At 43.3% G+C, this 26872-nt stretch overlaps 1 protein-coding gene across 1 annotated transcript; it reads right to left on the bottom strand.

Moving 5' to 3' along the window:
- Positions 1-10329: 10329 nt before the first annotated feature.
- Positions 10330-26520, bottom strand: TM4SF18 (transmembrane 4 L six family member 18). The gene is made up of 6 exons (XM_008266314.5): positions 26162-26520; positions 25884-26078; positions 22704-22793; positions 16396-16538; positions 11499-11679; positions 10330-10636 (listed from the first exon to the last, which is right to left on the bottom strand). The coding sequence occupies exons 2-6, from the start codon at positions 26058-26060 to the stop codon at positions 10622-10624; spliced, it is 606 nt and encodes a 201-aa protein (XP_008264536.2). The 5' UTR covers positions 26061-26078; positions 26162-26520; the 3' UTR covers positions 10330-10621.
- Positions 26521-26872: the final 352 nt, after the last annotated feature.

The following is a 26872-nucleotide window of genomic DNA, read 5'->3' as shown; positions in this document are numbered from 1 at the left end:
ATCATCATGTACCTATTACTATCAGATGTTGTCAGGAATTTTTGATTTGAAAGGCACTGCTCCTTTTGTTAGATTTGTACTCTGATTAAGGTTTAGAAACACACAGTTAAAAATATTAATGCAGCCAATCATACAGTATGTATAATTCTTCAGCTTCTATTTCTCAACTGCATGTGACAGAGATCTTTATACATCAGTACCTAAATGTCCACTTCTTTCTTTTTAATTGCAACATAGTTTTTTCCTATTATAAATGTACTATACTGGTTTTAGTTTTTTATTTGACAGGCGAGGGGGGGGGGAATCTCCCATCCACTGTTTACTCCCCAAATGCCTGCAGTGGCAAGGCAGAAACTGGGACCTAGAAAATCAATCCAGGTGTCCCACGTAGTGGCAGAAACCTAACTGCTTGAGCAATCACCTGCTGCTTCCAAGGGAGTGCCTTAGTAGGAAGCTGGAATCAGAAGTGGAGCCAGGATTCAAACCCAGGGGCTCTGATATGGAAAACCGGCATCGTAACCACTATGCCAAATGCCCAGCCCTAGTTTATTTCTTAAAACACACAAAATCAAAGTGTATTTTTCCCGTATGTTTACATAGATATCTGTATACACTTAAGAAAATGTCTGAAAGTATATGTCACAAATTAAATATCACTCTGAGAGGGAGAGGGAAATTTATTATATTCTAAATATTTTTGAAAGGAGAATGCATTTATATATTACTTGATTTAAAAAATTACAGAATTCTTTTTCCTTTTTTTTTCAGTAAAAAATAATGAGTCTATAATTCTTCCTTATAAGCAAGTTACTAAATTCTACACAGGTCAAAACTGGAGGCCATCATTTCTCAGAACTTTGCATATCTGGGAATCATTTGGTTAATCTGAAGAAGTGGGTCAACAGCCCACTGTGTTGGCAGATTTTTGTGTCACTGGGAGCCATTGGAAGGAATTCAGGAATGCTAGACCTGGAGGGACTGGGCGTGTGGAGTAACCACCCAGGGAAGAACCAAGAGGGAGAGATTCACATTTGCACCTTCTGGGAAACAGTTGAAAGGGTTGGAGAGCTGACACTGGCCAGACGCCATCTGCCCTAAGAAGGCTGGAAAAAATGGGAGCTAAATGTCTACAGATTGAGCCCTGTACAGAAGAGCTTAGAACCTTACCTGGCACTGTGACCTAGGCCCGCAGCTGCAGGAGGAACCACCTCATCATTCCTACACTCCATGCCTTCCTTCCTCTTCCTCAAAGGAGCATTACTTTTACCTTGGAATGTGGATAATAGAGTATCCCTTAGCTGACATGTCTTCTTTGGTAGGTACCCCAACTGATATAAAATCAAACAGGACTTCCCCCGGTTTGGCTCTACCAGTTAGTAGCTGTATTATTTGGGGGGCATGTTGCATAATCATTCTGAACTGTGTTCTTTTACCTGCAACACGAGAGTAGCAAAGTTCAGGGTTCCTGTGCGGATCTAGTTTCTCATATGACACAGAGCAGCATTCAGAGGAAGTTAGTTTCCCTCCCCCCAAAACAATGCAAATAGTTTTGATGAATATCCCTTGCTTGTTTGCTTTTTAATGGATGACTAGGAAAATCATCTTCTATTTTTTCTTCCTTGGAGAGAGGCAAGCACTTTTCCTTAGGTACTGATATATTTTATGGCTTGTCACAATGGAGGCAATGTTTGCAGTCCTGTCCTCAATTTGTAGCCCAAGATCATAAGGCAATTTACTTAGCTGAGATTTGGCCCGAAAGTGTGAGTTCAAACACTTTGGGTGAAATTTTGGATACTTTCCTGGTTTTTCTTTTTTTTAATTTAGTAAATATAAATTTCCAAAGTACAGTTTATGGATTACAATGGCTCCCCCCCCCCCCATAATTTCCCTCCCACTCGTACCCCTCCCATCTCCCGCTCCCTCTCCCATTCCATTCACATCAAGATTCATTTTCAATTATCTTTATATACAGAAGATCGATTTAGTATATATTAAGTAAAGATTTCATCAGTTTGCACCCACACAGAAACACAAAGTGTAAAATACTGTTTCAGTACTAGTTATAGCATTACCTCACATTGGACAACACACTAAGGACAGATCCCACATAAGGAGTAAGTACACAGTGACTCCTGTTGTTGACTTAACAATTTGACACTCTTGTTCATGGCATCAGTAATCTCCCTAGGCTCTAGTCATGAGTTGCCAAGGCTATGAAAGCCTGTTGAATTCACCGACTTCAATCTTATTCCGACAGGGTCATAGTCAAAGTGGAAGTTCTCTCCTCCCTTCAGAGAAAGGTACCACCTTCTTTGATGGCCCGGTTCTTTCCACTGGGATCTCACTCGCAGAGATCTTTCATTTAGGTCTTCTTTTTTTTTTTTTTTTTTTTTTTTTTTCCCAGAGTGTTTTGGCTTTCCATGCCTAAAATACTCTCATGGGCTCTTCAGCCAGATCCGAATGCCTTAAGGGCTGATTCTGAGGCCAGAGTGCTATTTAGGACATCTGCCATTCTATGAGTCTGCTGTGTATCCCGCTTCCCATGATGGATCGTTCTCTCCCTTTTTGACTCTATCAGTTAGTATTGGCAGACACTAGTCTTGTTTGTGTGATCCCTTTGATCAATTGTGGTCAATTGTGAACTGAAATTGATCACTTGGACTAGTGAGATGGCATTGGTACATGCCACCTTGATGGGATTGTATTGGAATCCCCTGGCGCAATTCTAACTTTCCTGATTTTTCTATGCCAGGACTATAAATAAATTTAGGAAACAAATACAGCACATAAAAATGTACATAAGAACCTGATGATAATAGCATCTTGTGTTTGTAAAAAGCTGACATATAAAATACCTTATAAATGAAAAATAGCTCTGTATGCAATCTTCCTATCACTTTGTCCCCCACTCCTTAAACCTGTTTTGTGGATGAGAAATCGTCAGCTCAGAAGGTTAAATCATTTGCTGCAAGATACATACTTCCAAGTTGTGGTCCCCGGGTAAAGTATAAATTGTTGCGTTCCAAGTCCAACATTCCTTTCATATTACCTTATTAATTGGCTCCAGTTGTTTAAATGTGCATACTCTGTATTATCAACAAATGCTAAAATTTGCTCAGATATATAGCTCTAATTGTGTCTTTCAGCAAGGCAGAAAAATGGAATATCAATGATGTAGGAGAAAGACGGGGAGTTTAAAATCCATGTAGAAGACATCAGGAACTGTTAGATCAATTTCTGTTCTTTCTAATGCTTCTATCAGAAATCACCATTTGTTGAAAATCAGCTCTTTTTTAGTCACTTCCTAAACATTAGCTTCAATTGTGCCATCAGCCCTGTAATGAAAGTTCTTAAAATGGTTTTTATTGATGAATAAACTGGGACTTGGAGGTTTTAAACAGCTTCCTAAAGCAACTGAGTATTGTTGTTAGAATTTAAACCCAGGCCTTGAAGCCATGCCAGATGCTCTTGCTACTGAGTGCCCTGCCTTGTGGGCTCCGTGGAAAGCCATCCACCAGTTGGGAAGAGTTTAAATTAGTAGCCAGTAATTGAGGCAGCTAGGTCCACTTGGGTCAGAGCCCTGAGCCCTTTACATATTAAGGATATGTAAATTGTAAAGTTTCACATTATGGGGTAGTCTCCAGGAGGGACCGGAGACTACAAAACGAGGCACAAAGGGAATGATGGGAAGTTACTGATACTCAATGTCACTGAGAAAGAGAACAGCAGCCCCTGATAAGCAGAAGCTGACCTGGCCCTGGTGGTTTCCTATTTATGTGGTTTCTTAGAGAATTTTTTTTTAAGATTTATTTTTTTGAAAGTCAGAGTTACACAGAGAGAGGAGAGGCAAAGGCAGAGAGGGAGAGAGAGAGAGAGAGAGAGAGAGAGAGAGGGGTTTTCCATTCTGTGGTTCACTCCCCAGTTGGCCACAACGGCTGGAGCTGCGCTGATCCGAAGCCAGAAGCTAGGAGCTTCTTCTGGGTCTCCCATGCAGGTGCAGGAGCCCAAGGACTTGGGCCACCTTCTACTGCTTTCCAAGGCCATAGCAGAGAGCTGGATTGGAAATGGAGCATCTGGGACTCGAACCAGCACCCATATTGGATGCTGGCATTGCATGTGGCAGCTTTACCTGCTGTGCCATAGTGCCGGCCCCTCTTAGAGCATTAAAATCAGACACCACCACTCTGTGACCATTATAGATCAAGACAAGTGTTGCCATTCTAGAACATGTCTGAAATTATATTGTCCTGGTCAAGAGAAAACACTTAGACAAAAGAATTTTAGTAGAGTTTCATTGAATAAAGAATCATTCGTGAATTGTGCAGCCCTCAGAACAGGTTCAGATAAACCAAGGTGTGCAATAGGGCCAAGACAGAAAACGAAAGCGAAGTGCAGACAGCAGAAGTGAGGTGCAGAATGATGACAGCTCTCTGGTTACCGTACTTGAACGTGGTTTGAACAGCTGGATGCCTGCAGTGGACTGAAGCAGCTGCTCTGCTTGGGTAAGACTAAGTTATTTGTAAAAAGCAAACTCAGGCTTTAAGTAGTTTGTGAACTAACAGTGCAGCTGGTTCTGTAAAGACTCACGGATGGAGGTCTCCTTAGAACAAAGTTAGCTTCAGGTAATTGTCCCGACCTCAGAAGTGACCAAGCACATGCTGGCTCTCACTGACTGCTGCTTCTTTACTGATTACAGCTTTAGCTTCCCTCATTCCTCTTGTCTTTTACATTCTATTTATTAAGATACCGAATGAAAGAAGCAACTCCAACCTCTCACTGCATCCAACCCAGAGCAAAGCCTGGCTTCCTTAAACATTGCCCAAATCACTTACCACATATCTCAACCCTCTAAATCTTTTCTAACACCCTCTTTCTGACATAGGCCAAAGTTCTCCGTGTTTGCTCTCTGTCAGTGCCAAAAAGCAATGAATACAACCTATCCGAATACAGGCGTCTTCCAGTGGGTTAGTTGGAGTGCGTTGACACTAAAGTCTAAGATGTGGCTTAGGAAACCTGCTTCAAACTTGACAACAGCACAAAATTCGGTCTCCAGCTTGGACCTTACTTCCTAACTCCAGACTCCAGTATGGCATATGATTTATTCAACATCTCCTCTCAGTTGTTCGAGATAGCACTTCTCAAATGTTAATGTACAGATAAGTCATCTGGGGATCTTTTCTTCTATTTATATGAAAGAGTTAGAGAGAGAGAGAGAGAGAGAGAGATCTTCAATCTGCTCATATACTCCCCAAATGGCTGCAATGGCCAGGGCAAAGCCAGAAGCCTGGAGTTCCATCCAGTTCTCATACATAGGTTCAGGAATCCAAGCACTTGGGCCATCTTCTGCTGCCTTTCCAGGTGCATTAGCAGGGAGCAGGATGAGAAGTGGAGCAATCGGGTCTTGAACTGGTGCCCATATGTGATGATGGCATTGCAGGTGCAGCTTAACCCTCTTGCCACAATGCAGGCCTCATGAGGATCTTCTAAAATGCAAATCTGGATTCTCTAGTTCTGGGATGTGGTCTGAAATTCTGCATTTCTGCACTGCCTTTCAGGAGATGCCAAGGGTGCAAGGTCGGAAGCATACTTTGTGTAGCAAGACACTAACAGGAAAATTCAAGGTGCCTAAATAGTCCTAAATCTCATGGCTTCCACTTTCAGTTCCAACATGTAAAGAACTTGACATTGTCACTCCCATCCCTACAAGAAAAACTGGATAAACTGTCAATCAATATCTATTAATAAACCCGTCAGAGACTGGAGTTTGTAGGGCAAACCACCGTCCCTAAGTTTGAATAGATAGTCCTGGAAGACACATGCTTAGCTGGAGCAGAAGCCACTGGAGCCATAAACTTGGAAGGAACACTTAGAAGGTAATTTTAATTAAGTTTTAGAGGTTGCATGTGGACTAGCATGATGGCGAGAAACTCCTGGGGCTGAAGCCTTGAGAGGTGGAGCCCACACTTTCACAGACTTTAGGAACCCCACCAGATTGTCACAGCACAGATCCGAGCTATCTCCTCATAACTCTGGCAGTAGGAGAAGAATAAGTCTTGTGAAATAATCCCAGACCCTTCTTCAAAAGAGAGACTTGCCATCCATTTGGGGGACCAGGCCCTGGCTGTTATGGGCATCTGAAAAATAAACCAGCAGGTGGAAGATTGACACCTCTCTCTCTTTCTCTCTGTTTCTCTCTCTCTCCTGTCTATCTGACATTCTGCCTTTTAAATAAATAGAAATAAGTAAATAAACATTATTTTTTTAAAAAGGAAAGTTTTGATCAAAGCAAGTTAAGCACGGGCATGGTGATTCTGAAAGTAACTTTTTGAAGGAATTATATACAAGTTGGATATCTGAATTGACTATTATGGTTGATTCTTTTGAAAAACATGAATGGAAATGACCATTCGGTGTTATAATGCTTAAAACTTGTTGTACCTAATGCCTAAGTGCTCACAAAAGCATTTTTCTCCAAAATTAACTCTTTCAAAAAGTGTTTTCTTCAATATACACACTGCAAAGAAACCTTGAATATACGAACTGATGGATGCTCATTATCTTAATATGATCATTAAAATGTATGCATGTATCCTCTGCCTGCGGCGCCAGCACCCCGGGTTTCTAGTCCCGGTTGGGGTGCCAGGTATACTAGTCCCGGTTGCCCCTCTTCCAGTCCAGCTCTCTGCTGTGGCCCAGGAAGGCAGTGGAGGATGGCCCAAGTGCTTGGGCCCTGCACCCGCATGGGAGACTAGGAGGAAGCACCTGGCTCCTGGATTCAGATCGGCGCAGTGCGCCAGCCGTAGCAGCCATTTGGGGTGTGAACCAACGGAAAAGGAAGATCTTTCTCCCTGTCTCTCTCTCTCACTGTCTAACTCTGCCTGTCAAAAAAAAAAAAAAAGTATGCATGTATTGAAATATTACATTGTACCACATAAAATGTACAATTACTGTTTGTCAATGAAAAAAACTAGTTGTATCATATTTCAAGCTGTTGTGTACTTCTGAAAATGAAATATTAAGTCACATTTCCAATTCTTTTGATTCACATACATTCTGTTAATTTTTTAAAGCTCTTTCTTTTGCCTCCCCATACTGAAAAATTAAAAAAATATGGTTAATATAATTAATACTTTATCTAGATTCAACAATAAACATCTCATCACACTTGCTTTATCTCTCTTTGTATTTACTTTTTTCTCTGAGTCATTTAGAAGTAATTCAATGACACATCGCTCCTAATACTTTATGGCATGCCACTCCTAATATATTATATTCCTTAGAATAAGGACATTCTTCTGTATCATCACCATATGGCCATCACATTCAATGCACTTAATGTTGGTATTGAAGACTTATCTAACATACAGTCCATAGTGAAGTTTCACCAGTCATCTCAATACTAATTCATAGATGGTTTTTTTCTTTTGTTCTGATCCAGGATCCAATCAAGGAACAAGCTAGCATTTAGTGGCCCTTGATTCCAGAACAATTAATTCACTTTTTAATCTTTTCCTGCATTTACGTTTTTGAAGAGCACAGATGGAGTATTTCATAGACTGTCATACAATCTTGATTTGTTTGATTATTTCCTCATTACTAGGTTTAGGCTAAACATTCTTTTTTTTTTAACTTTTATTTAATGAATATAAATTTCCAAAGTACAGAATATGGATTACAATGGCTTCCCCCCCATAAAGTTCCTCCAACCCGCAACCCTCCCAGGCTAAACATTCTTTAGAAAAAACACTGCACAGATAATGTGTGCACTTCCCATCGCATCACACCAGGAGGCGCTCAGCATCCGTGCATGCCTCTCCTGGGGATGTGATGAGACTCAGATTGGATCCTCTGAAAAAGCAGGCCCTAAGACAGGATCTGGGTACAACCAGTTTATTTAGGACATGACCACAGGAAGCACAATGAGGGAGTGGGGAATTGATGGAGGGAAGAGGTGGACTCCCCAGGGCCGTAGGGGTCAGTCAATGTGCCCCATCCTGCCCCCGGGCTGGAGCTTCCAGAGGGCTTAATTTCCCAGGCTCTTCATTTCTAGGGTTATCTTTTAAATAATTATTTGTTTGTGAAAGAAAAAGAGGCAGACAAAGCAAGGCAGAGAGAGCGCTCCCATTTACTGGTTTACTCCCTGAATGTCCACAGTGGTCAGGCTGGGCTAAGGCCAGAGCCAACAACAGGGAACTCAGTCCAGTTCTCCCACATGGTGGCAGGGACTCAATTCCTGGTGCCATCCCCTCTGCCTCCCTGGGTGTGCATTAACAAGAAGCTGGAGTCAGGAGATGGGCATTTTTTTAAAAAAATTATGTATTTATTTGAAAGGCAGAGTTACAGAAAGGCAAAGGCAGAGAGAGAGGTCTTCCATCCGCTGGTTTACTCCCCACATGACAGAACTGAGATGATCCAAAGCCAAGAGCCAGGAGCTTCCTCCAGGTCTCCCACGCGGGTGCAGGGGCCCAAGGACTTGGGCCATCTTCTACTGCTTTTCTAGACCATAGCAGAGAGCTGGATAGGAAGTGGAGCGGCTGGGACTCAAACTGGCACCCATATGGGATGACTGCGCTCAGGTTGGGGCTTTAACCCACTGCACCACAGCACCAGGACAAGGGCTAAATGCCATTCCTAGGATCTCTTTTTCTAGGTTCTTTAAGAATAGATTCATACGGATTCCCTGAGGTCAAGAGAGCTCCATGGTGCCCATTCAGCAGGGGTTTATCTCTTTGGTCAGCAAAGAAGCCTAAATAAACTCCAGCCACCATGGATGCTTCTTTATATCCCTATATAAAACAGCGTGCTGTTGGAAGTAGAGAACCGGAATCCTGCTGAAGATGAGCGGGAGAAGGGGGTGCTCAGGAGCTAGATGCATTGCTCTTTAAGGATGTCAGGCCCTCCCGTTTCTCTAGAGATACAAGTCCGTTCCTCCCAACCTATTTAGAGTCACTGATGGGGTCGGCATTGTGACACAGTGTGTTAAGCTGCTGCATGCGACTCTGGCATCCCAGATGGGCACGGGTTTGAGTCCCAGCTGCTCCACTTCAGATCTAACACTCCACTACCCCCACAACTCCAAACCATTTCCTGGCTCAACACGGAGCAGTGTTGGCAGTGTGTATGGAGCAAGGCATTGTGGAGGTGGAAGTGCTGGGGCCCAGTGGACCTGTGATGGAGACAGTGCCTACAGAGCAGCCACAGCAAGCAGCAAGGTCTGGCATGCATGTTCAGCCTGGAGTGCTGGGCTCTGCAGGTGATGGGAAAATACACAACAAGGCTGCTGTCCTCAAGGAAGTCAGGGTACGCAGTGGTGCAAAGTCTGCAAATGTTGTTCTGTTTCTTTTTCTTTTTTTATACATATAAGCAGAGGTAACTCCCCATGACACAGGTATCCGAGAGTCCCTTGAGTGTGCCCCCCAAGCTGTCATTTACTTCAAGGCTACTTTTTCTAGTCCTCCACACTCACCATCAGCACCAAGAAAGTCAGACCAGGAGTGTAGTTAGATTGCACACATTTACCTAAAACTCTTTTTGGCTTATCTGTCTCACTACTTTTTGTGCTACACATTGACTGAAGGATCATTCCACGATGTTTGCAGATCCTTAATATTGGGCAATGTGGAAAAACTATTCCCTTTAAAGGTTGGGAAAATGGGAAAATGTTAAATAGTAAATGTATGATTTTTAAAAAATTTAAAACAAAAATAAGAAAACTTGGAAAACATAGAAAAATAAGATCATCCAGGATCCCAATCAACCACAGTTGATGTTTTGGTATATTTCCTCCTAGATTTAGTTTTTATCCTAAATTTTTTATTATTTAGAGATTTGTTAATTATAAATAGTTATGCTTACACTGTAAACATAATTTGTAACCCACTTTTAACATAGTGTTACTCATAATCTTTAAAACATTATTTATAGGGGCTGGTGCAATGGCTCACTTGGTTAATCCTCCACCTGTGGCGCTGGCATCCCATATGGGCACCGGGTTCTAGTCCCGGTTGCTCCTCTTCCAGGCCAGCTCTCTGCTGTGGCCCAGGAGGGCAGTGGCTCCAGGAAGAAGCACCTGGCTCCTGGCTTCAGATCAGCTCAGTGCCGGCCGTAGTGGTCATTTGGGGAGTGAACCAGCAGAAAGAAGACCTTTCTCTCTGTCTCTCTCTTTCACTGTCTATATCTCTGTCAAATTAAAAAAAAACATTATTTATAATGACTCTATGATTTTATAAGTAATATATCACATTTTATTCCCCCCAAATTTAGACTTTTTGGGTATTCTTAATTTTCTAGAATATTAAGCACTGTTATAGTATACACATTTGCATTAAGTTTTATCTTGTAATCTTATTTATTTCCATAGAATAGATTCCTGGGAACAGATTTGTTTGCATAAAGGGCAGAAATATTTCTGAAGCTTCTAACACATGTTGCTTTGAAAAACATTCAAGATGGAAGGACAGTGTAATTGGCCCATTCACTGAAGACTGTATATTGTACAAATGGACACAACAAACATGAAATGGAGGAAATATCATCATTTGAATATTTGTCCTCAAGTCTATGCAGTGGATATGACTTAGATTGATGTCCATATCTTGATAGCAGGCATACATGTCCTGTTTCAAATAATTCCAGGCTGTGAAAAAAAGGGTAAACAACATGAATAAATTTGGCTTGCTTAATAATCAATAATCTATGTAGCAACTTCAATGTATATTAAATATTCGACAGAACAGGAAAATATCTAGTTGAAACTGCCAGGGAAGGTATCATGCATTACATACTGTTAAACAAAACAAAAAAATGTCTCATTCATGATTTCTCTTCATTTTGGACTTGCTAAATAGGTTTAGCAGCTTCAACAATCATTAGATTAGTACGAATATCTTAGTATTTGAAATAGAAGTGGTTTCAGTAGGATAAAGACATATGGGGGAATCTTTTAAAAGTTCATAGAAAATGTATATTATGAACAACTAAGAATGACTTTCAAAATTTTTTGCAAAAGCTTCTATTTTACTTTAATTTCCTCAATAGCTTTCTGAAGCCCTCTCACATTTCCCTTCTTTCTCAAACCTTTATTCACCGACTGTAGCAACATTCAAGAAGAGAAATTCTTCCTGTGAGATAAGGTTCTGAGCCTTTCGTTATCTTATGGACAGGGAAATTCTTCGTAAATGGTGAAAGTTCTCTGTGTTTTTGGATTTTCTCTCCATAGAACACTGCAATGCTGCTCATTGAAAACACCACTATTTTCACCATTCAATGTGGAATGTAGATTTTACAATTACTGAGTTGACTCCATCCTTACAGAGAAACCAACAGACACATTGGAGAATGAGGGGGAAAAACTGAGAGATTACAGCAGGAGTAAAGAGGAGGGCAGTGGTACTGGTGGCAGGGGGCGGAATTGGTGGAATTCAAGAGACTTCGAACGGGACCCACTGGGTTTTGGGGATGACATGGAGAAGGTGCAGGCACCGGTGGGGATCTGTTACCTGGATGATGACCGAGTAGGTTCCACACAGTATCTTAGACAGTTGCATGCCTGCTCTTATGAGGCAGATGATCACTTGCAGCCCACTGAGGGTTATAAGAATGGAAAATAAAATGATGTTCCATTCCACTACGTGTGTGGGTTCCAAGCACTGAATCCATATGCTGGAATCTGTAAGGAAACTGAGACAGAGAATGAAAATGGTTAACAAGACCCACTGCAAGGGAGGGACAGCTGGGACTGCTTAAGGTATCAGAGTGCCTGGGTTTGAGTCCTGCCTCCACTCCTGCTTCCTGCTTCTTGTTAATCAGCATCCTGAGAGGCAACAGGTGATGCCTCAAGTACTTGAGTCCCTGCCATGCACCTGGGAGACCCAGACTGAGGTCCTGGCTCCTGGCTTCAACTTGGCCAAGCCCTTGCTGTTGGGGTCATTTGAGAAGTGAATCAGAAAGTGGAAGATCCTCTCTCTTTCTGTCTCTGTCTCTGCCTTTCAAATAGATAATAAATATTTTTTAAAAGAAACATTAAAAAAAAAGACCCATGGCCAAGTCTTGGTTCAAGGAGGAATATTTTTGCTTGGGAATTTAACAAATATGTTTAAAATATATAGTAACTGGGGCAGACACTGTGGAGTAGCAAGTAAAGCTACCACCTATGATGCCAGCATCCCATATGCCAGTTTAAGTCCCAGCTGCTCCACTTCCTATCCAGCTCCCTGCTAATGAGCCTGGAGAATGGCCCAAGTCCCTGTGCACCTGCACCCACATGGGAGATCCAGAAGGACCGCCTGTGTCCTCACTTTGGCTTGGTCTAGCCCTAGCTGTTGAGGCCATTTGGGGAGTGAACCAGTAGATGGAAGATCTCTCTCTCTCTGTGACTCTGACTTTCAAAGAAATAAAAATAAATCTTAAAGAGTTCCATAACAATGAAGGGCAGCATGTGGCCGAAGCAAGAGAGGCAGAGACAGCCCATTCTCCGGGATCCCTGAAGCTGAACTGGGCTGCCAGGAATGGATTGAGCTAGTGCTGGACAGAAAACACTCATATGGCAAGATAACAAAGAGTTTTGCCAGAAACTCCTTGACTCTGTCCCAAAGCCCTCTGAACAGCTGTTTCCTAATGTGAGTCTGCATCGGGATTATCTGGAGGGCTTGTTCAAATACAGACTGCAGGGCTTCACCCCAGAGCTTCTGGGTCAGCAGACGTGGGTGAGGCTCAAGTCTGCATTTCCAGCTTCCCAGGTGACACCCTGCCACTGCTCCGGAGCATACTGGGAGAACCTCTGCTTAGAACACTGCGGGCCACCGTCGGTGAGAAGAGGCGGATTAAGCCGTGGCAACAGAACAGACCATATGGGCTCCAGGTTCTGTCCCGGTTGCTCTTCTTCCAGTACAGCTCTCTGCTGTGGCCCAAGAAGGCAGTGGAAGATGGCCCAAGTGCTTGGGCCCTGCACCCGCATGGAGACCAGGAGGAAACACCTGGCTCCTGGCTTCTGATCGGCGTAGCTCCAGCCTTAGCAGCCATTTGGGGTGTGAACCAATGGAAGGAAGACGTTTCTCTCTGTCTTTCTCTCACTGTCTAATTCTATCTGTCAAAAAACAAAACAAAACAAAACAAAAAACAAAACAAAAGTTTCCAGCAGTGTGGTTTTAGCACAGGAATGTGAGAATTAAGGCACCTGCTAGACAGTCGTCAAGCCACACTGAACAAACTTGCCTGACTTAGGCTCAGGTCATAAAGATCACTGAGTCTGGAGGAGAATCCCTGGGTCTCTAGGGTCATAAGCAAGGCACATTATCCGCTCTGGCCTGTGAGCCTCATCTGGACACTGGGGCAAAAATACCTAACCACGCAGTCATGACAAATGAATGTTAGGTTAAGACATTCGGTGCTTTGGGATCTGCAAAGCACAGCACAGAAGTGGTTTGGGGTTGCAGCTTCCATCTCACACCCTCTATTCACCAAACTCAGTCTCAGCCACGAGGGAAGCAAAACCACCAGATCCCTAATCCATCCAGACTTCCCCAGTGCCTGCTCTGCACAGATCATCCCCCACTCGGAAACAACACTATGAGCAGGGGTTCTCTTTTCCTCCCGGGCGCTGGTCCTGTTTACGGCCCTTACAAAGTACAGAGTCCTCCATTCGCTAGCAGAGTGGGAAGGGACTAGAGAAGCTCGCCTGAAACCCCTCCCTCCACCACCTGCACATTCCCCCGGCAGCTGCCTTTCCACTGTGTCTGACATCTGTACCAGCATCTGTTTCTATTTCCTTATCAGACCATGAACTCTGAGAGCGCCGAGTGTGACAGTTCATCTCTGAATGGCCAGCTCTCAGACTTTCTAACGATCCACAAGGACTTGTTGAAGGACAAGGACTCAGGTGCCTCACCGGTCACTCAGACCGATGGCAGGCTGCACGGGCTGGTCACCCGGCAGGTGAAGAATGTCACATCAAATAAGGGAGAGGGCCGGCGCCGCGGCTCACTAGGCTAATCCTCCGCCTGTGGCGCCGGTACTCTGGGGTTCTAGTCCTGGTTGGGGCACCAGATTCTGTCCTGGTTGCTCCTCTTCCAGTCCAGCTCTCTGCTGTGGCCAGGGAGGCTGGTGGAGGATGGCCCAGGTCCTTGAGCCCTGCACCCGCATGGGAGACCAGGAGGAAGCACCTGGCTCCTGGCTTTGGATCGGTGCAGCGCACCTGCTGGCCGTAGCGGCCATTTGGGGGGTGAGCCAACGGAAGGAAGACCTTTCTCTCTGTCTCTGTCTCTGTCTCTCTCTCCCTCTAACTCTGTCCAATAAAGAAATAAATAAATAAACAAACAAATAAGGGAGTGAGCAGGGAAACAAGGTTAGTGATAAAATCTGGCATGACATGAGAACCTACTCCATCTAATTCGTGTATTATTTCCACGTGATGCTCAGTGCTGTGAGGGAGAGATGATCAGTATCTGCAACTTACAGAGACATCCAGGTATTTGTCTGAGGTCACACAGCTTCTAAGCAGGAGACAGGGGACTTAAATCCGGATCAGTAAGCACAAAGACCTGTGCTCCAAGAGCAGCGCTCACCCTGAGATGCCCATCCCAGTAGAACCTTCTGTCAAGTCCATGTGAATCCCTAGAGGAGAGGGAACTTGTGCCATTTATCTCTGATTCTTCAGCACCTGGCCCAAGGCCTCGACAGAGTACATGCTTAGTCATTCTTGGTGAATAAATGCTCACATGAATAGCTGGTATGCACAATGTCAGTATTAACACCTGCTGCTCTCTGTATTTACCAGCCCTGGAAATTTCTCCTGGGTACTAGATTCTTAGCTTCCTTGCATGGCCTCCAAATAAGGTTTTAACTTCAAACATTTTTTTAAAAAAAGATTTCTTTATTTGAAAGGCAGAGTTGTGGGGAGGGGGACAGAGGGGAGAGAGGCAGAGAGAAAGATATCTTCATCTGCTGATTCGTTCCTTAAATGGCATCAATGGCCAGGGCTGGACCAGGCCAGTCAGGAGCCAGGAGCTTCATTCTGGTCTCCCACATGGATGCAGGGTTCCCAAGCACTTGGGTCATTCTCTGCTGCTTTCACAAATGCATTAGCAGGGAGATGGATCAGAAGTGAAGCCACTGGGACATGAACTGGCGCCCATACGGGTTGTCGGCTTAACTGGCCAGGCCACAACATCGGCCTCCAAACATTTTTATATAGGTGAAAACAGACCTCAAAGGCAGCTTAAAAGAGTAATGCAGAGGCATGTGGTCGGCCTGAGATTCACACATTGGAAGGGAAGAAGCTCAGAAGATGATGGTATAAAAAGGGGTCTTTTCACCCAGTGGGAATTTTTACATTAGGGTCCTGTTTCCAGAGCCCCTTCTGTCCCACATGCGCGTCTCTTCCAGTTGTTCAGGAAGGCCTGAGGTCATTGTCTAGGTTCTCCTGAGACAGCTCCCTGCTTACCAAGAGACCATAGCACGTGGCCAAAGCCATGGGCACAGGAGCAGCTCTGCTGAGCACGCCGAGGGGCACATGTGAGACCTCAGAGATGTGGGCCTTTAACGATAGCTCCGGTCATGAGGCATCCAGAACAAAACATAGCTTCCCCAGGGAATGGTACAGTTACTCCTTAACTGTATTCCCTTAGGACTCTGAGCACAGCATGAGATCCAGGAACAAATCCATGAACCTCTGCTGCTTCTCTTTCAGGGCCCCACTACCTTCTGGGAGGCTCTGCAGGTGTAGGTATCCCAAAAAGCCCAGCGTGAGGCATTCTGAGAGCCAGGATTTGGTTGCTTAGCACCTGACTAAATAACCAGTTTTCTGAGCAAGGACAGCTCTCTCGAGCCTTCTTTAACACAAGCTAAGAAAGCTCCTGGCTCCTTTCACAAACACCTGTGCCTGGTCCCCATTCTTGGACCTCACACTGCAATTCCCTGCTAGCCTGAACTGCTGCTACCACTGTGTCGTCTCTACTGCTGTGGCCCCCTGTGGAACCACCTGAGACTGTCCTGTTTCTAAGCCCAGAATTCCACACATGGAACAGACCACACATCCAACCTGGCCATACAAAGACTCCATTGCTAGAACCACCCAGGTCCCCAACTCCAACAGTTATCAGACCATGATAACTAAAACCCTAATCTACAATATGGAAAAAAACACACCTTTCTTTTGGACATCTCCATGACAACCTCAAAACACAGAATGCACATAATATTCAAAAAACTGGAGGAAAAAAAATGTCTGAACAAGATCTGTGCAGGAACAAGTTGATCTGGGTATCACTAAGCTAATGGGGAAATCGGGCACTAAGGGAACTACATGGAGCCCCAAAGTGACCATGAAAAACGTGCATGCGTGTGAGGCCAGGTGTTTCTGCCTTTCTGGCCTCGTTGGTTTGGAGACTCGTTCCTTACCGTCCACCAGTGCCTTCAAAGGCGTACTCCCAGCCGTCGAGGGTGCGGCAGTATGGGCCCTGGACGAGACCCAACACTGATATGACCAGGCAATATCCAGAGAAAGCAACTCCAAGGGCAGAAAAGATGATGGACAGCAGTGTCTAAGTGAAATACAAAAGAAAGTTAGTGCCATTGACTGAGACAAGGAGACAGCGTGGACAAATGGGCTGATAGGTACTGTCCACTAGCAATTCCTGCCTGCTAGGTGTGCTACTCAATATCCACAACCAAATGGAAAATTTAATCCAAACCTATTTGATTTTAAAAATAAGTTTTGCACTGATGCTTTGTTTGGCATCACATAAAAGGAACTGGGTCATTTACTAAAGTTTTTCCCTTTTTCTGGAATTTTGATATCAAAATAATGATTACCTTTCACAGAAGTGTGGTGTCGACATTGTTGCCAACCAACCTGTCCATATTTGAGATTTTTTTTCTTTTTTTAAGATTTATTTATTTATTTGAAAGGCAGAATTACAGAGATGAGAATGGCTGCAATGACCAGAGCTAGGCTGGTCTGAAGTCAGGAGTCAGGAGCTTCTTCTGGGTCTCCCATGTGGGTGTAGGGGCCCAAGCACTTGGGCCATCTTCTACTGCTTTTCCAAGATCAGAAGTGGAGCAGCCAGGTCTCGAACCGGAGCCCATATGGGATGCTGGCACTAGAGGCAAAGTTTAACCCACTATGCCACAGCTCCAGCCCCTTGAGACTTGTTATTTTCTAGGTAAGGTAGGTTCTCTAAGAATTATAAGCCATAGCCCCTGGTTTTCTCTTGTGCTGATGATATTTTAGTATTTTCACACATGGAAGACACCAGGTGTTAGGCTAGAAGTCCATGGGCGAGTGAGGCTGGGATGAGGGAAGGAGGGTGCTCTCGTGTGAGTACAGGAAGATTGACATTCAAGGGCAGCTTGGCAGGAGCAGAGTGGTAACACTCTGTGGGTCTCTGGAGTCTGCAGGCAGATGGTCTGATCCAAGAGGGGGTTTGCTCAGAGGGGCCAGAGGAGCTTCTGAGGACCAGAGGTGGTGCTAGTGCAGGAGAAACAGGGTAGATGGGACACCTCCAGCCCTTGAGCAGTTCATGAAGTGACTGCAGCTTCGTAGATCTCTGAGCCAGAGACAGCCTTAAACACCACATCAAGGAGCCTGGACTTTATCCTTCACGGCAAGGGGTTTTTCCTGCACAAACGTTCACCAAAAAAATTGCAAATCTAAAAAAAAATACTGAAAATGCATACCATAAACTCTTATATACCCCTTCTCTAGACTCACCTACTGTGAATAATTTATTATTGAGGCCAATGTTGTGGTGCAGCAGGTTAAGTCACCACCACCTGTGATGCTGTCATCCCACACTGGAGTCCTGGCTGCCCTGATTCCAATCCAGGCCCCTGCTAACGTGCCTGAGAAGGCAGCAGGAGGTGGCCCAAGTATTTGGGCCCCTGACCCACCTGCTGGGCCCGATTGGAGTTGCTGGCTCCTGGCTTTAGCCTGGGCCTGCCCCTAGTGTCCTAGCTATTTGGGAGGTGAATCATCAGATGGACGATCTCTCTGTGTGTCTCTCCCTCTCTCTGTCACTGCTTTCCAAATAAATGAAGGAAAAATTTAAAAGTCATATTTTATTGTTTATTCTGTCTTGCTCTCTCTCTCTCTCTCTGTGTGTGTGTGTATATATATATATATATATATCTATGAGGGGTATTCAACAAATTCAGGTAAAATACATATTATGAAAAACTGACACATGATTGCATAATATTTTGCACAAAAATAAACTTGTCTTTTAATTAATTTCCATTTCCATCAACCTTTCAAAGTACCCTCATATCTATACAAACATCTATACAAACACAACTATTTAGTTCCTCACATTCTTTCATTGTAAATTGTTTGAAAGTAGGTTGAAGACATTATGGTGTCTCCTCCCTAAATATATCAGCTTGCTCCTCCTAGGATAAAAATGTTCTATGATTTTGTAGCTGTTTTTAGCTTTTTGTGCAGGATCCAAGGAAGGTTTGTTTATATCTGTCTAGCTGCATTTGATATAGACCAGTCTCTTTTTGTTTTTCATGATAATTTTTTTAAAAGAATCTCAGCCAATTGTCTTGTACAATGCCTCACATTCTGGGCCTTTCTGGTTGTTCCTCACTACTGGATTCAAACATTTTGGCACGAATACATGGTGGATGTGGTGTATCTCATGGACCTCTCAAGTTTTTGTGGTGCTAAATTTGATCTTTCAGTTAAGGACGCCCATCAGCCCTCTCCTATGAAGAGATATGTTTTCCATTTTGCAGTTAATAAACAATTGGCGAGGTAATACTCTGGGAGTGTCATATTCTGCTTACTAATAGCATTTCAAGGGATGGATTTAGTATCCACTGATGAGTCTCACACCCACTGACCACTAATGATAACATGGGGTTTGCATGTGCTGCTCTTATAACACTGTCATTTCTCTGTATTTATAACATCATTTTTCTGCACGGAACAACTACTGTTTCCCATTTTGCTCTCATTTGCCTCTCTCTTTCTGACTCACGGACATTCTAATTCAGTGTTCTACAATCCATAACTGCTATGATTCTTTTATTTGCTCAGATGCTCCAAATTTGGCCTGTGGGAAGAACTCCCCTAAGTGAGCTCCTGTGCCCTTTGACCTACCCCCATTAGTCTTCCAATATATTGCTTTCTGGCACAAAAAGCGTCCAGCTCACTACCAACTCATCCTGCTCTAGATCTTCGATAGCTGTGTTGTTTTTTGTTTGTTTGTTTTGACAGGCAGAGTGGACAGTGAGAGAGAGACAGAGAGAAAGGTCTTCCTTTTCCGTTGGTTCACCCTCCAATGGCCGCTCCGGCCGGCACACTGCGCTGATCCAAAGCCAGGAGCCAGGTGCTTCTCCTGGTCTCCCATGGGGTGCAGGGCCCAAGTACCTGGGCCATCCTCCACTGCACTCGGGGGTCACAGCAGAGAGCTGGCCTGGAAGAGGGACAACCGGGACAGAATCCGGCGCCCTGACCTGGACTAGAACCCCGTGTGCCAGCGCTGCAGGCGGAGGATTAGCCTATTGAGCCACGGTGCCTACTGATAGCTGCGTTTTCTAACACATCCTGTGACTGGTTTTTGAGCAAAGCAGTGAAACGGCCAGAATGCGCCTTTGCGGGACTGCTCGGACGGTGGTGCCACGTGGGATGATATAACCAGCAGATTATTGCTAGTTACAGTTTATAAGGAAAATTTGCCTATTCTCCAACACCAACTCTGAGAAAGGAATAAGGATGTATTGAAAATGTCGAGATCCTTGTTTACCTAACAGATCTTTAAACTGTTCACTGGGGAGATCAATGAAGAATTTCTTTATTTGGGGAAATTGGCAAACATGATGTATATATATATATATATATACATATACATATATAAACTTGAAAAATTTCATAGAAAAATAGAATTTATTCATAAATGAGAAATTTATAAATGACAAACATTTTGACACCAAAAACGCTTGAAATGCATGCACAGTTTTTTCATAGCATGCATTTCCATGAACTTTTTAAAGATACTCCCATACATACACATGCAAATTACAATCTATTGAATGGATACCATTGTGCAATTGAGTTGGGCCTCAAAATAATGTAGGAACATTGAGGCATTGCTTCATTTTCTGTAAACTGCAGATGATAATAGTGCCTGTATAATAGGGCTGTTTCAAAAATTAACATGCAATAAAAATATTAGTTATTATTTCAAGTGTCTTTCTCCAGCCAATATCTGCTCTCCAGGAATAACTGCCCAAGAATTTTGGCAGAAGTCTATACCCCATGGACATATAGTGCCTTGGTGTGTTCCTGTTGCTGTCACAAAATTACTTTAGCGTGGCTAATTTATAAATAAAGTAATTTTATTGTTCATAGCCTAGGCAGCTTGGAAGTTCAAGAGTCAGGTGCCTACAGATCTGGTGGCCTGTCAGGGCAATTTCTACCTGTCATCAGGTGGTAGAAGAGGCCAAGTGTGCTTGCTATCAGGACACTAACTTGCTTGTGAGGGAAGAGCCCTCGTGACTCATCCCCTTTCCAAGTGGCCCACCTCTTGATCCTACCACAATGGGGAGTGGGTTTCAGCATAAACTTTGGAGGGACACTTTTAGATACAGCAGACAGCAACCAAGAAGTGAATCTTGGGTGACCTCACTTATATTTCTGGAGTTGCAGACGGAATAAACGGGGGCAGACTCTAATTTGACCTCCAAGATGCATTTTATTTTGTTCGAATGAGACTTCATTGCCAACATTTTATATTGGGCACAGATATTTTATAATTGGGAAGCTTTACATAAAAATAGGTATTTCTACTTTCTACTGAAATCTGAAATCTTTGCCCAATTTTATCATGGTAACAATTCACTGGACTTGAGTGGTATTCCCTCTCCTCCTTAAGTGGAAATTTTGCTCTAATGCCTATCAGATTCAATTCTTTAACTTACATCACATATTTGGCAAATGAGCTGGGAACTCCATTCTAGAACCTACTTTGAAAAAGCGAGACAGGGAATCTGGGGACTTCTTTCTCCCCTCCTTCTTCTCTTTCCAGTGAGATGTCAGCCATGTCATCCAATGCTAATTAGAAGATCCTGTTGAGACTATTTGTAGCATCCTTTTGTGCTGAAGATGCTAGTAGTGTGTTAAGGCAATATGAACACATTGACTTTTACTATAAACTTAATGGCATATATGTTTGTTTTCTAGAAGTTCCCTGAGTACCATAGTTACAGATACACCTTGATCCACTGCTTCACCTAGGTACCTTTGAAAGCTCTTCACAAGTATAATATAAGTAGCTACCAGAGGATGTCTGAGTCAGTTGGTTAGGTGTGCATATGTATGCAAACACACACACACACACACACACACACACGAGGGCATTTCAATGTTCTTATCCTTATTCACCAGGGATACAGCACTAAATTAAAGAACTAATTTAATTTTACAGAGGCATCACTCAAAGGAAGTTCGCCATACCATATTGGCTACACATTAAAATCTCCTGAGGAGACTTAAAGAAATATCTGCGCCCAGTTTGGGCCTCAGACCAACAGAGTCAGGAAATGCAAGGGAGTGATTCAGTCATTACTATTTTTCCAAGCTCCCAGGTGGTTGCAGTGGGCCGCTAACATGCGGAACCCCTTCTAGCCCACCAGACCTTGTGGTAAAGAGCCTACTAGTTAATACATCAGAGTTGTCTTTGGACTGCAGGTGCCTCATCCATAAACTAGGAGCAATGATGACAACTCAGTGGGTAAATGTGAAAGGAATGTACAATGAGGAGGCGGAAGAGGATAAGGGTAGAAATATAGGAGCCCAGGCCTGCTTGCAGAGCCCAGGCTTAGCAAACTCAGTTGTTAATATGTCCTATGGTTTTAGATTAAGTAATTTTAAAGTTTCGATTTGTAAAAATTGTACCTCATATACACCCAACAAGATGACTGAACCTAAAAATTATAATGCAGATAAAAAACAAATATTATAAGCTTCTTTTTTATATAGAATGCAAACTAATCTGTAATGACAAAGAGAAAATCAAAAGCTAATTTTTTCATGGTGGGTGTGTGGCCTAGTGGTTAATCTGCTGCTTGGGTTGCCAACATCCCACATCAGAGTCCACTTCTGCTTTTCACATCTACTCCCAGCCGATGCACACCTTGTGAGGCAGTGGGTGACAGCTGAACTATCGTGGCCCCTGTTACCTATGTCAGAGACCTAGACTGAGTTCCTGGCTCCCAATGTCAACCTGACCCAGGCTTGGCCTAATCCCAGCTTTTGTGGGTATTTGAGGAGTGAACCAGCAGGTGGGAGCTCTGTTTCTTCTCTCCCTCTCCAAATAAATAAATAAGTTAATATGTTAGAGTAATGGAGATGTTCCATATCTTTATTGTGATGGTGGTTTCATGGGTATATTCGACTGCCCAAACTCATGGAATTGTACACTTTCAGTGGTTGTCACTTGTTATATGTAAATTAGCCCTTGATAAAGTTGATTAGGGAAACCCAGTTAGGCGTTTCCTAATTTCATGTGCCTTTATGTCCACAATTTCTGGAAGAATATCAGCAGAATAAAGGTATAAGCCAAATGCAGAGGATTTTTGGAGTAAACTCTCGGTTTCTGAACTGATAGGATGCGTCTTTGGCGGTATCAATATTTTTGTCTTTCTGACAGAGAGGAAAGACAGTTGGAGCCCACTCAACCATCCTCACAACCTGCTGCTCCTACCGTGTATTTTTCACTGCAGTTTTCACTGTGGCAACGTTTACAGCTGTTTTCATTCTCCAGGACAAGAAGAATGGCTGCCACTATAAGCATCTGTAGGAGGGAAGAGAGGAGAAGTCAGAAACAGAATGCTGGTTTCCATGCACGCCCTTAACCAGGCTGGGGTTCAAATCCCTGCTCTGCCACTTTCTACCTACGTGAACTAGAGAGTCCTTCCTTGCAAAACAGCATTGAGGACTCTCCTCACGGGGTTGTAGGAGGCAACCTGTAAATTGCTGAGCAAGCTGCTTGATGCATAGTAAGTAACTGATAAGTACAAGCTGTTATTGTCATGATTAGAGATCATCAGAAGCTAACTCACTAATATAGACAGGGAAATACCACCATGGGCAGCAAAACCTGCATTTCCCACTGACTCCACTGTAGAGAATGAAGGAAAATCATTCCACAGTTTGTGGTTTGCCAGCCTCTCCCCTTTCACTGCTCTCTGGGAATGGAGGGGAGAGGCATGGTTTCTCTGAAATGACATCTCTTTGAAGTGAGTTCAGTTTTCTCATGCATTCACACTGTCTCAGGTTCGAATTTTGCAGTGTGTTTTGCCTGTATGGAGCCAACAAACTGGGAGAATTCAATGCATTCTATTTCCCTTTCTTGGGATCTCTAGGCAAAAGGCTTGCCCTCTGGAAAGTGTATGGATTTCTTTAGTTATGATTTCTGGCTAGAGCAGGTATGGACCATAAATCGCTGATGGAAAATTCTCCACCTCCCCCCTTTAGTCCTTTGCTGAATTCTGAAAATGAGTTCACTGTCACTTCACTGTCGGTAGTCAACATTTCCAGTTTCCAAACTGTACATTTAATTATTATCCATATTTGCCTCCTTTCTCTTAAAAGGAGTTGCTGAAGTTATCATGATATATCTCAATCATTTCTAGAAAATGAAAAATAGAGAGCAGCTTCTTTTTCCACTTTTAAATTTATACCCTCTATCCCCTTCCTCTTAACCCCTTTATGCTAGACTGTAATAAATTTTTGTGTAGGCCTTTTAACTGTCCCATTTGCTATAAATACTTAAGGAGGGGACACTGACAAGATAAAGTTGAAACACAGTGGCACACTTCTTTATAATGTTGTAGAAGGCATTAGACATGGACCTTGGACTAGCGGTTTACAGACACCAACTGTGCAAAGAGAAACTGTCTCCTTGTCTTGTTTTTAAACATAAATGTGATCCTGAGGACTTGAGCATGGTAGAGAAAAATTACCCACAATCCCACCACCATCATGTGATTTAATGTATTTATTTCAGTGTTTCTTCATACACATATGTTTTATGTCACTCCAATAATAATTTATCCAATTTTGTTGTACCTTTTCTACTTAACACAAAATTAATATGCATTTTGCATGTTGTTACATCTTCATACTTTGATTTTCATTGCTATATGAAAGAAATCTACATTTATTATTTATTTTAAGTGAATTTGAGAATTTTTAATTTTAGAGGCAGAGAGAGGGAAAGAAAAAGAAAGGAAGGAAGGGAGGGAGGGAGGGGGAAGGGGAGGGAGGGGAGGGGAGGGGAGGGGAGAGGAGAGGAGAGGAGAGGAGAGGAGAGGAGAGGAGAGGAGAAGAGAAGAGAAGAGAAGAGAAGAGAAGAGAAGAGAAGAGAAGAGAAGAGGACGGGGCCTCCCATCTGCTGGTTCACTCCCTCAGTGTTCATAACAGCCAGGGCTGGGCCAGGCCAAGCCAGGAGCTGGGAACCCAATCCAGGTCTCCCTCGTGGGTGGCAGGGGCACAATCACTTGAGTCACCACCTGCTGCTTCCCGGGGCCACATTAGCAGGAAGCTGGAATTGGAGGAGAGGCAGGGCTCTAATCCAGGTACTCTGAAATGGGATCTGGACAGCTTAACTGGCATTTCAACTGCTAGGTCAAATGCTTGCCCCCCGGAATTTATGTAACTACTTTTCTGCTAGGATGTTTCTTCTAGTTACTATTATAAATCATGCTGCCACAAACATCTGTACCTACAGCTGTTTCCGTATTTTGGATTATTTCCTCAGAATGAGTACTGAGATTTAGGTATATAGTCAAGAGGCTTAAACGTTTTCATGGAGCTTGATATATTAGACCAAACTCCTCTCCAAAAGCTTTGCCCTTATCTTTAGTGCCACCAGCAACATCGGTTTTGTGTCTGTTACACAGCAACTTCTACAACCTTGTTATTAGTATTTTCAAATTTACTACTTCAATATGCAAGAACAATAACTAAATGAAAGCAATTTCCCACATAGCTTTTCAAATATTATAAAAAACACTCAAAGAGATGTAAAGACAGATTATTATGAGTTTTCTTTTACATTACTGACTGTTTAGGAAGGTTACAGTACACACTGTGCTGTTTTTAGAAATGATACGATCAGGAAAAGTGTCTTTTCCTCTGAGTTGCCAGCATGATTTACTATCACTTTGTTTATTCCTAATGAACACACCCCAGGAAAACAGTCGTGGATACTTACCATTGATAATTAAATTTTCTAGAACATCCTCCATTATTAGAGATATCATGGAATAATATTTAATGACAATATACCCCATCTTTTAACAAAAAGTTGTAATTACAATAGTCACTAGTTACATGCTATATGTTAAATTGGTGTTATTTGATTCCCACAATGACCCTGAAAGACAAGGGTCATTACTTGTATTTGTCAAATGAGACCACTGAGGCTGAAAGATAATGAGTAACTTGCTAGAGTTCTCATGACAGAAACTGCAGAGCTTAGATATGAAAGCAATTTTTCTAAATCTCCAAGTCTTGGCTTCTCCATGCAGTCCTAATGCCCCTCCAAGCTAGAGAAATCACGAGTGTGGACAGAAAGTCTCTTCTGCAACAGAGGTCAAACAGCTTGGCATTCACGAGGCTGTATTATTTTTTACAGGTCAAAGTTCCACAAACTTTCATCAGGGCTAATCCACTGCACTGCTGTGCAGTTCATCAAAAACACAGCTACTGCCCTCATCCTAATGGGTTACCTGCCCCTCCGCCCCTATAAACCTTCCAAATCCCAAACCCAAGATTTCTGACATTGTCTTTCCACTCTTTGTTATTCTTACTAAGTGCAAGGCAATTCTCAGTAATAGCTCCCTCTTCTATGATCCTAAATTTCCAAAGTCACACTTACCATGACACCTGAGAAACAGATGCCTTCAAAGTACCACACGTAGTTGGTGAGTTTATTGCTGGATGCATAGGAAGTTTGCCCATTGGGGAAATACAATAAAATATTCACAATGATACTCCAGAGTGCAAGCGGAATCAGCAGGCAGCTTAGGCAGCCTCCACACTGCCGGGAGCCCATTTTCGCCCTGTGTAGAACCTGTAGAGATTCCAAGTGCATAGAATCGCATAAGACGGCTTTTCTCCCTACCTGCTGCCCATGCCCCCCTGTTTTGAAGTTACCTGCCACTTTCTGGGTCAGAGCCCGTCACTTCATATTCACAAGGAGCCGGGCACTTGGATCTAACTGCAGCCTTGACAGTCTCGGTGCGAAATAGTGGTCTAGTGTTAGGAGAACAATAGACAATGAGCCGGGGCTGAAGAGCTGAGCTGGGCTTCATCCTGTGCCAAAGGAATGCGGTGTTTTCACTGCTTTTTAAAATAAGTCATTTTCCTCTGGATTAAAGCACTAAAGACCTAGCCCTGAGCATGTTTTCAGAAGGAAGTCGGGGTGGGCAATGGAAGTGAGCGTGCCAAATTTCATCCAACGGTGGTCAGAGGATTGAAGATAAAACTCCCAAGCAGCTTTATCACAGAGCAAGAGAGCTTTGTTAAACTATCCTGAAGTTACAGCTTTTTGGTAGATCTGGTTTTCACTCAGGATTCTCTATTGTACTCGTGATTCACTGAGCGCAGAGCGTACAAGAAGCACTAAGAAAGGGACTGGTAGGTGAGGACAGGAGAAGGAGACGGGACATTGATGAGTTTATTGTTACCAGAGCATCACAACTTTCCCTCCTGGGGTTCACACCTGCCATCTCCCACTCTGAAAAAAGAAACAGGCACCGGTGCAAGTCTTTCGCACTTCGAAGAAAAAGGAGGTAAAGGAACGTGGATAATTTGGTTAAGACTTTATGAGTTGGGGCCAGCGCAGTGGCATAGCAGGTAAAGCAG

The sequence above is a fragment of the Oryctolagus cuniculus genome, chromosome 4, assembly GCF_051225735.1.
Source record: "Oryctolagus cuniculus isolate XC-2025 breed Fujian yellow rabbit chromosome 4, ASM5122573v1, whole genome shotgun sequence".
NCBI lineage: Eukaryota > Metazoa > Chordata > Mammalia > Lagomorpha > Leporidae > Oryctolagus > Oryctolagus cuniculus.
This window is presented reverse-complemented; position numbering and strand designations above follow the sequence as displayed.